Source organism: Lissotriton vulgaris, chromosome 7 (assembly GCF_964263255.1).
Source record: "Lissotriton vulgaris chromosome 7, aLisVul1.2, whole genome shotgun sequence".
In the NCBI taxonomy this organism is placed as follows: Eukaryota; Metazoa; Chordata; class Amphibia; order Caudata; family Salamandridae; genus Lissotriton; species Lissotriton vulgaris.
In genome coordinates this window covers 867,673,614-867,684,920 of record NC_141695.1, presented here as the reverse complement: position 1 = coordinate 867,684,920, position 11,307 = coordinate 867,673,614, and the positions used below count along the sequence as shown (strand labels likewise).

The 11,307-nt window shown below is 46.4% G+C and overlaps 1 protein-coding gene across 4 annotated transcripts in view; it reads left to right on the top strand.

Moving 5' to 3' along the window:
- Positions 1 to 575: 575 nt before the first annotated feature.
- The window catches only part of GRIA1 (glutamate ionotropic receptor AMPA type subunit 1), a 527,971-nt gene continuing 517,239 nt past the window's right edge, over positions 576 to 11,307 (top strand). For all 4 annotated transcript variants that reach the window (XM_086931263.1, XM_086931261.1, XM_086931264.1 and 1 more), the window contains exon 1: positions 576 to 913. In XM_086931263.1, the coding sequence (XP_086787389.1) occupies positions 832 to 913 (82 nt within the window). In that variant the 5' untranslated portion in view covers positions 576 to 831. The remainder of the gene's footprint in view (positions 914 to 11,307) is intronic.

Below are 11,307 nucleotides of genomic sequence, written 5' to 3'. Positions count from 1 at the left end.
TTCCTTTCTCTCCTCCCTTTACATCGTCTCTTTCAATCGTTCTGGCTGTTATATGTGTTTCTTCTATCTCCTTTCTTGTGTCTTTCCCTCTTTTTATACCCTTCCTTTACGCGTTCCAGTCTCACCACGCCTCCTTCACCTTTAACTTCCCTCGCGTCTTTTTCTTCCTCTTTTGCCCCAAAGCCCGTCAAGTGACTGGAAAGTGAAAGTGCTGACTCAGGCTCGTGAGGGTGGGGGGTGCGGCAACAGGAGGCCGGCATCTGGGCACATGTTCTTGCTCTCGCTTCAGTGGTCAGAAGGAAACCTTGGGGGCTTTGGGGGAGGGAAGGAGGGTCCACAAATTAAGAGCGGAAAGCTGTGGTCAGCAGAGGGGAGGAAGGGTGCGCGAGGACTGGGGGACGGGGGCCACGGAAGACCAGTGTGTGCGCTGTGTGGCTGCGAAGAAAGGCAGATTATTAGCCTGACGGAGTGCAGCGAGCGGGAGGGAGGGAGGCTGAGAATAAGGAGGGCGCTCTCTCCGCCTTTCCCTCTCCCTGCCACAGTTAATCCTGCTGTCACTTGTGGTTAAGGCGGCATCTCAAGTGCTGGGTCCAGAGAGGCACCGAGCGCGAGCCCGGGGAGCAACAAGCAGCACCCAAAAATCACCGAGCACCACCCCCTGGGCCCTGGACGGCTTCCCGCCCCCCACCCCACCCCGGAGAGGAGCATCCCCCCCGCAGCCGGCGGCAGCAGGAGCCAAGGGGGGCGGGAGGGAGAGCGGCTCCCGCAGGGGGGAGCAGCGCCTATGGTGGGAGGCTGGGCGCCCTCTGCTTCGCCAATGCTACAGGAAGGATGCTGCGGCTCCTGGCCCTGCTCTGCAGCAGCTTCATAGGCGCCGTGTGCGGGGTCAACTTCCCCAACAACATCCAGATCGGTGAGTGTGGCCCCTGGGAGGGGCCCCGGGGCGCAACAGGAGGGGGTGGGGCGGCCGTGCCTCATAGAGACCCTCGACCCACCCTCCCGTCGCAACCACGACGGGGGACCCTGCTTAGATATGAAGATAGCAATATGGAATGTTGCGTACTCTGGATGTGTGTAGTGTCTGTGGAGCGGTGGGGGGTCGCGACGCCCGCTGCTTCTCGACGAACCGCATTAGATGATCATTCAGACATCCATTGCACCTGTTCACAGACCTGGATGTTGCTACACTGAATGATAAATACGGGGTGCTGGGGATAAAGTGGGGCGCGCACTGTATGAATGTAACAGTTGTTATCGAGGGAGAGGGTGACGTGTTTAAGTTGAGACCTTCCGACTGAATGTCCTTTCAAATGACTGACCTATCCCTACACTTTTTGAAATTATGAAGACATTCCCCAAATTCCCCAACCCTCCGACCTTGCAGCGCCCCCACGTCAACCTGTGCATGAGAGCCCCTGCGTTTTAGCCAGCACCCCTGTTTGGCACCCATGGGTGCCTCTCCGCCCGAGCGCTGGCAGCGGGTGGCAGTGGGTGCAGGACCCACGCGCGCGCTGCTTTGTTTCCTGCGGTGTCTTGGTCCTGGGTGGGAGTCATGGGTGAGATTTATATGGCTTTCATAGCATGTCCAAGGCGCGCGTCGGCACTAAGACACATGGGCTCTGTGATAGCGTCCATCAGGTGGAGTCCCCCCCCCCCCCCCCCCCTCCACCCCGCACCTTTCGTTCGCACCCTCTGTGTATGTCTATTGTGGCTTTTTTTCCGATTCACCAACACCCCCCTCCCCCCCTTTCTCCCATTCCCCCGCGTGCAGCATTCCCATGGCGTTAATTTGACGGTAATCGCTTCGCGTTTTATTAGGTTAAAGCCATTCTGGAGGCAGAGCCGGAACCTCCGCTCCTGTCCGCGCGATTATTAAAATGGCCATTCGAATAAAGCAGCGCAGACCCCGTGCGCCTCTCGTTCTACCACACCGGGATGCATTTCTGGGGGGAGCGCCCCCACCCACCCTGCCTCAGCCCTCCGGCGCTCTCGTGCACGGATGCCTGCCCGGGGAGGGGGTGCGTGGGGGAAGCTCTGCACATTGGCAGAGAAACTTGCGCTGCTCCACACTGTTGAATGAGATCGACGCGAGGGGGGGTGGGGGGGGGCTTCTTCTCAGAGGGGGGCGGGGGCACGACGTTCTTGTCAGACTTGGGCTCCGTGGAGCCAGTTGGATGTCGTTCCTATAGGGTGGGGTTCACAATGTTCTTTGGAGAAGGGGTGGATTGTATCGTTGTCATAGTCTCTTTAGATAACGCCTTTCTTATAGGGTTGAAAGATTTCTCCCTTATAGGATGCAGTAAATGCTGGACCGTGTGCCTCTAATAGGATACGGTAGATAAGTGAATGACTTCCTTATAGGATGGAATGATCTACTGGTATAGGATGGAGTTGCTACAAGCCCTTCTGGAATTGTTGTTGGCGCGTTCTTGTCGGGTGGTGTAAGTGATTGCTGAGGTGGGGTGGGTGTCTTACCCATAGGATGGGTGAGATAACCGTTTTTACAGGACGGAGCCAGTGCAATAGCCGTAGGATGGGGCAAATGGTTTCTTTAAGATGGAATGAATCTGGTGGTTACATAATATGATTCTTGTACCATGGACAGCTGTCAGTCATGAGAGGGTGCCCTTATGGTGGATTCCGTTCCTACAGACCTGAGCAGATGCCTTCTTTCTTGGGATGAGTGCATGTCATTTCTAGTCGATCTTATAGTGTTGGGTGGATGTTATTCATAATGTGGTTTTTATTCCTCTATGAATTGGTACGTCATTCTGAACCGTTATTTTCATAGGGGGTTGATATTATTCTTATAAGATAACACATGGCGCTCTTATCAGAAGGATGAATGTTGCTCTTTATTATTACATGGGGTGGACATTTTGACTGTAGGGCAAATATTCGTTGCCTTATTAACACGCGTCTATGTACTTTTGAAGTGGCATAAAGCTGTTCTTATATAATGGGGTGGAGGTTGCGGTTCCTGTAAGCTGGAGAGCGGGTGTTGATCTTTTTGTAATGGAGCGAGGAAGTAATTCTGGCTGCAGGGCAGGGGAAACAACTTCCTTGATAAATTGAACTATGTATTTCCTGTCACTGAGATGAAGATACTGTTCTTGTCAGGTAGGGGAAGGATGTCATATTTCTTTGATTGGTGGGTGTCTTTCTTGTTGGGTGGGTGAATGTCAGGCTTGTTGATTGGTAGTTGGTTTCGTCCTGATGCCATTGTGCTTGAACTGAAGCCTGTCAATCTTGTTGGACAGTATTTAGTGTCATTCCTGTTGGATGGTACTGGTTGCCAGTCTTGTGTGTGGCTGTCATTCCAGCTGCAGGATAGTGACTGTCAATCTTAGCAGCAGCAAATTCCTATTGGATGGTACTGGAGTCACTCTTTCAGTGCCTAACATTTGTATTAGATGGCAATGGATGCCAGTCTTTTTGAGTGGTGGTGGGTGCCATTTTTATTGACTGGTGGAGGATGCCATTCTTGGTGTATTGTGGCATATTTCATTCCTAATGGATGATAACTATGTCAGTGGTTCTTAACTTGTGGTCCGGAGACCCTTGAGGGTCGCAAAGCATTCCAGGGGGGCTGCTACTGCTAAGAAAATATAATAAAATCATCACATTAATAAAGATTATATAAAAAACAAAAAACGTACAACAGCAAAAAAAACGTTGTGTAAATGTAAAGAAATGTGAAATTGAAAACTTCAAAATAAGTTAGCATCGTCAGATTGATTTGTGGGAGCAGTACAAATGCATCAAAAGGAATTAGCATGGATGATGAGTTCCCTTAATGGAATTTAGAAAAGATCCAACCTTTCTTTTAAAATGTTATTTTTGAAGATATTTGGTTCTAAATTTAATAACATTGCATAATTTGTGTATTTGTTTGATGAATGATTCTTTCTGTATTTTAGGTTTACTGTTTAGTGGTTCAAATGATCGAAAATGCTTAGCCGGGGTCCTCGCCTTTCAATAATGACTCAGTAGGGGGCGTGGGGGGATCTGGAAATTACAACAATGATTCACAGGGGGTCCCTAGGTGACTGTAATGATTAAGTGGAGGTCCACAGCAGCCTAAAGGTTAAGAACCGCTGGCCTATATCATTCTGAATGAAATAATCAGATGTTGTTCTAGGTGAATGGTAGCTGATCTCAAGTTTGTTAGATGCTGTGGACATCTTTTATGTTAGATAAGTGTATGTTATTTTTTAAATTGTAGCAGATGTTCTTGTTGGATGGTAGTGGGTGTACTTTTTCCTGGGTGCAAAGGGATTCCATTTTTGTTGGACGGTAATGGAGTCTCTTTTTGTCAGATGATCTTCGATGTAAATCTTGCTGGAGTGAGGTGTATGCAATTGTTGGGGTGGTAGTTTAGTTGATGGGTGATGAGCAATGTCATTCTCGTTACATGAAAGTGAATATAGTTCTTGTTGTGTGGTAGCAGATCTTAATCTCATTAGTTAGCAGTGGATGCCAGGTACACATGTTACTGGTGGATGGTCACAAGTTTCATTTGTGTTTATTGTTAACTGATTTTATTCTTGCGGCATGATGATGGATGACATTTTAATTGGTTGGTGGTATATTCCATTCTTGTTAGAGGACGGTGGACGTCATTCCTGTTGGACGATTTTATTTTGAATGGCTGTTGATACAATTTGTGTTGGAAACAAGATCATAACATTCTGGTATGCTTGATAAATGTTACTGGATCTGCTGGGTGAATGTTATTGGATATAAGTGAAATTCATTTTTGTTGTATGACCGCAGGTGGCATTCCTGTTGAATAGTAGTTAATGCCACAGATGGGTGCGATTTTTGTTGGACAGTCATATTTATCCTTCTTACTAGACATGAAAAACATGATTTTTTTGTATGGTAGAGAATGCAATTCTGTTTCGATGTAAGGTGATGGAAAATATGCTGGGTTACAGCAATGTTATAGGTTGATGCTAGAATATGTCATTTTTAGGATGGGTCATTCGAGTTGGATGGAATCAGATGTCATTCCTGGTGTGGTTCTCAATGCTGTTCTTGTAGGATGCTAGCCTTGTTGGATGACTGAATGTCATTATTGTTGGATGCTAGTGGTTATCATTCAGGTTGGATGGATGTCATTCCTCTTCGATGGGTGGTTGTTGTTCGCCTTAAATGAATATGTGTCGTTTCTCTTGAGTGCTTGAATATCATTCTTTTGGATGTCATTTGATGGGTGGATGTGAGCATATTGAACGTTAAAGCCATAATACTTGTTGTTGGGTAGTGCGGACCCTAGCTCTTGTATTGGGGATATCGTTCGCGATAAGTGGGAGCTGTCAGGGGGTTGATATTTTTGTCAAACGGGAGGGAGGTAAGGATTTTATTGTATGATTTTGGTGAGTTTGTTGTCTTTCTTGTCCACTGAAGTGAGGTGGATATCATTCCTGCAAGATGTGTGGATGTCTCTCTACTTTGAGAAGAATTGATTGTGTTATGTGGTAGCGAACGTTAATCTTGTAAATCAGTTTCGTTCACTCATTTTGGATTATGGAGAATTCTGTTCTTGCCAGTAAGAGGGATGCCATTTTCATCAACTGGATGGTTTGAAGCTCTTGTTAAACGCGGAATATGTGCTTTTCGTTTTGGGGGTTTGCTTTTCTTTTCTCATTAGGGAATGGGTACATGTCATTCTTTTGTGTTGACGGCTGGGTTTGTCATTTGTCGCAAAACATTATTTGTTCTGGAAACTTCCAGCATTCAGTGGGTACATGAGCTAATTTTGAACAGCTCCGTAGGCCGTATTCCGTGCCTCCAGGCGCTGCAGCGAGAATAGCTCCTTCATGAGTCACAAGTTGAATTCCCATGGTCGAGAAATAATGACCATTGAGTTTATTAATGTATTTCCAGCAGTTCTCGCCGGCGCTAGCTAGATCAGGACTGGAAACAAAACCAGCCTCGGCAAAATGTTCAAATCATGCCCCCACGCTGCAGGGGGCTGTGACTGGGACGGGGCCTGTCCACGCCGCTGCGAAAGAAGCTCCCTTTCCTGCGGACCATTGAGATACGCCAGAGAGGCGGAAGGGCCAGTCCTTCCGTGGCGCTAATGTGTCTCTTCCAGGCACTCCAGTAATATGCAACGCACAAGTAACATCTTTTATGACAAATGAATATTCTACTGTGGTATAAACTCTATGCACAGTAGGTGCATGAGTAGTCCAGGGTGTCCTCACTGTCCAAATCCAAACCCAGCTGCGGGACAGCATCTGCGCAAGGCCTGCTCCATCCGTGGTACTGATGCTAGTACCGAAGCAGGGCCCGGCAGGTTACTAAGCCGCGGAGACTGTCTTAGCGGCGGAGAAGAGTTGATTTTGCGGGGGCAAGGGTTTGAAGAGCATGTCCTCCCGGGCAGATATATCATTAGGATGTTCATAGAAACACCTCCCTGATTTCCCCTGCCTGGTCATTAAAGACGCTGCTGTGTGCAGTTATCTGGAGTAAATTGCTCAAGAGATGTTTTATAACCTGTGGTGGGTGGAATATGGAATATGGAAGCACGGCGGGTGCGAGGGTGGGAGTGATGAGAGGATAGATCATGTAGGCCTGTGTGTTGGGGTCTTATCTGTGTTTGAATATATGTGCGTGTGTGTACGTTCACTTGTGTGAATGTGTTCCTGCCTGTTTCTGTTTGTGTGCTGCATTTGTGCATGTATTTGTTTGCTTGTGTGTGTCCAAGATCAGTTTCTGAGGCAGTGTCTCTGTTATCATGCCTACGTCTTGGTTTAGTGCACTCGCTTGAGTCTTATTCTGAAATTGTGTGAGGGTTTGATGTGCCTGATCATGTTGCATGTAAATATCTGAATACATAGCTGACTTTATACATGCAAGAATTTCTTTCGTGGGGCCTTGGCATTTGTACGTGACATGTGTGTGACTACCACTGTGTTTGTCTGCAATGCATAGTTACAAAACTTTTCCTCTTTGTATTTGTATTTTATGTGTTGTGTTGTGTGTATCGTGTGTGCATGGCGAGTGCGTATCTGGAGTGTGTGTACACCAGCATGCATATCTGTGTGGGTGGGTGTGTGTATGTGTGTTTGTAGCGGTTTCACCACATCCTGTGTCTGATGGACGCTCCTTGAAGTAACCTGAGTACAATTCTGTTCTCCTTGATAATCCCGCCACCCGCATACGAGGGCTGCGGTTAGACAAGACCACCCAATGGAGGTGGAGTGAAGGTTGGTCTCATTACAGTGCACTATTCCCCAGAATGAACAATGGTCAATGCCCAGCCATGAGTATTACTTTGAACAATGCTGCATTGCATTTGCACAGACATTAAGATAGAAGTGAAAATGGCGGTCAAAGGTGAAAATGAGATGTCTTTTGTTCTTGTAGTTATTAAACCAGTTTCATCAAAGCGTAACATAAGGTAGACAGGAACGTGGCTACAGGCCCTTTTAAATGAGTGGCCCTGGATTTGTGAGGCCTCGGACATCTGCGATGGCTTCAGGCCTCGAATCATCGCCTCTACTCTATTCAATGGTTGGGCAGTCAATCTGGCAGTATCCCCGCAGACTGGTTAAAACTTTCTGATATTGTTTAGGTTTCCTTCAGCTGATGACATCACTGTTACGATTTTATTATAATTGCCCTAACTGTGTAGTGCTCAATGCAAATACTGTATAGGTGGTGCTAGTAGATTATATGGATACTATATAACCAATATTAAACGATTAAATAAAACAGGGTAAGAAGCAAAGTAGCAATTGCTGACAGCATTTCAGACTCTACAACTACCAGGCCTTTAGTACTGGGAAGTCAGCTAGTTTTAGATAGGAAGCAGAGGGATTCCAAAAAAGAAGTACATGCAACACAACCAATACTTATATATTACTTTGGCTTGATTTCGGACCTTTTCATTAAAGTTTTGCTACAGCCAACTTTGTCATGGAGCCTTCATTAGCTTGTGGTTATGGTTACGAGTTCAAAATTCTATTTAATGCATTTGGTTTTTCTGGTACCCCCGGGGTGCATTGGGATCTTGGTCCATTAATGGTTTCATGGAACAGCTCTTCAGACTAAGGAGGAGGATGGACCGGTGGGCCTGTTTAGCGCTTAGATTCCTTTTATGCTGGTGGGGTCTAACGGGTCATTAGACAAGCACTTCGGTCAGTCATCCAGTCACTTAAGGTCAAGGTCCAGGTAGACCATCTTCCAGCTAGAGTCCCTGATCAGAGGACATGAGCAGCATCCAGCTTCAATTATCCAGGAATTACTTTTCAATCCACATGCATCCTCCACACGTAGATCTAAAAGTCCTAGCTGTAGAGGCCCAACACTTACGCACTATAAGGAATCTGGATAGGGTTCCAGCACTCCATCAGAAATTGACTTTGTTTGGAATTTAAGGTGTCCAGAGAAATCGAGTGTCACAGTTATGCAGGCTACTTTCCGTGTCCTCAAAGACAATCAAGATATATATTCCAAACCCAAGCCAGACATGAAAGACCTACTTGTATGGTCTCACAAGAGACTGCCAATCATTCAAGGGCTCACTTTCTAGATGGGAATCACAATATTGCAAGCATGCAACTATCTAGGAGGGTTAGTATGTATATGGTGACTCGATGTACTCTGGTTGGGAGGGAGGCCTATTTGTAGAGGAACAGCATTTATTTTACATAGATGGGCACAGGTAGACCTCATATCCAAAGGTGCATTAAGAAAATCTGTCCTCCAAATTACGGAAGGCCGCCATGACAATTTCCCCATAGCAAGGCAGGGGACCGTTACCCTTTTATATTATAAGTGCCCCCTGGTTCAACTAACCAGAGTTTAGTATTCAGTTGACAGCCAGTGTCAAATGGCACCTATATGATCCTGCACCTCTAGGAGAAAAACTAACAAGTTGTACTTGTAAGTTTGTGGGCCTCTATTGCTGACTTTCAACCATACAGAGCAACTGTGCCAATGTGTAATGCTTTAGATAATACTTCGATGTAAATAGAGATTATATTTGATGAGGCTAGAGAAAGCAACAAAAGGCTAGATTCCTACCATTGCCTCCAAACTACTTTTTCACCCTAGTTTTCATTACATCACTGTTTGGGAGTTCAGTCCACATGAGTTCAGGATGAGTGGCGGCTGCCTCTGAAGGGAGGTGGTGGGCGGGGAATAAAAAGATAAACGTACCTTCTCCGCCGCCGCACACCTTTCCCTCAGCCACACGCCTCTTCTCCGTCAGCTGGCAGAACCGGAAGCACCCAGGCTTCCAGACTCTCCCAGTCAATCATCGTGATTGGTCTCAAAAGGCAGTTTTGCCGCTAAAGCCGGGCCTAGAGAGGCTGGCCATGTTCTGCACATGACTGTGCAACACAGCCCAATGGAGAACATGCCAAGTGCGCATGACGGTTGGGGTGGCGCTTGAGGGCCGGTCAAGTTGTCATGCACACGTAGGGAGGGAGTGCAAACCACTCCTGCTTCCTCTGCCCGAGCCAGCCCAGCCCCACCTGGCTGGAGCAAAGAAAAATAAAATGATAATAACTTCTTGTTATTATCATTTTATTTTTGTTTTGCACTGAACAAGGAGCAGTGGGGCGATGCTCCTCTGCCTTAGTGGAGGAGCTGCCACTGTTCAGGATAAGACAGCCACAATAATTATAGATGTAAACCTCAAACCAGTAAAGGGCAACTAGATACCCTTCTTACGATTCATCCCCTCACATGTCCAGTCTAGAATCCCTGACTCTTTCTCAGCAGTCCCTCACAGAACAGCCCATCACTTCTTCCTACTTAACTTAAAACAGAAGTAATTTGCTCCATGGCTTTTCCTACTCTCCAGCACTGTCTGCCCCCTCTCTTTCCTTCTTGGTGCACTTTCATCGTCTCCCTCTGCAGAAAAGTTAAGTGTGCACCAGAAAGAGGCTAGCACTCCCCATGACACCTCGCGCCCTGGCCACTAAAAACGACATCAAACTGACCTGAGTTTGCAGTGCAATCTGCAGAATGCGAGTTACTCCCATGCTGGGATCATGCATGAAGGACATGTGCCAGTGACCCTGCTGTTCTGTTTGCCTACCTATCAAAAATAAACTGTAGTAAATTCACTGAATCGTTCCCTTGAGAGGCCAGGGCTCATCCCATAAACCACTGGATTAACCACTAACCTTAAATTCAGAGCAGCATGATGCTGGGTGTAAAGCACCTCAGTGCCTCGTCAGAGATAGTAAGTTCTACATAAATGCAATTATAACACAACATGATAAAATACCTAAGGGTATGACTGTGAGAGGCCCCATCTAATCAAAAGGGATTGAGGGGGAAGCAGCAGGGCTCGAGTCGGGGGTACACGCAGGTATACAGCGTCCCCTCTCTCTTTTCACAGGGTGGATGCCGTCCCCCCTGTAAAGAAGCTGGGTCCCACAGAATATGCTGAATGTGTCCCGGTGTAATTTTCAGACACCGGGACACGTTCAGCACGTGACGTCATGAGGTAATTTCCATATTGGCAGTCCCCCCACTTCTTTTTATAGGACTTGTGCCCTGGGAAGCAGGTATAATTCGCTGCCACCCCCCAGTAGGGGTCTCAATAGGTCTAGGAGAGCTCTGCTCCCTGTGCACTTAGAGCAAGTGAACAGGCCTCAGAAACAGTGTCTCGTCCAGCCAAACATCCTCCCCTACTCAAATAATTCAAGCTTTACTTCTTGCAATCCCCAGTACCCCTAAAGCCCACTAGGCCTGTCATCACGTCCAGCTGTCGGTAGACCTTTCTACAAGCCACACTTGGGTCCTCATACCCTCCAGCAAGAGCCTGTACCCTGGTTCGAGCGCCAACTCTGAAATGAACTGTACTTGTTGCTGTCACATTTACATACTCAAGATCTGGCTCTTTACAGCATATCCCTCTGTATATAATCATTGGTTTTCACTATAGATATGTACCTATCTTTGTGTATTACTTTATAAAACATGTAAAACAGTTATGTTGTTAAGAGAAGAAGAAAAAAAAAATAATATTCATCAATAAATAAAAATCATCTTTAGTCTGCATGTACATACTTCCATTGTGCATCTTTGTACCTTCCATGTACTTGGATCTGTGTGTCTGTTACATTTCTCCTGAAAAAGCATATCCAATGCACTACCCTATTTCTCATCCTGTGCCTCTATCAATATATTTAATCTAAGTATACTTACTTCCTTTATGTATCTATATACTTTCAATGTACTTATGGATCTATATATTTATCACTTTCTTCTAATTTAGCATTTCCAATGCACTAGCCTATTTCTCAGCCTATACTTCGCTCTATATATCTTCTA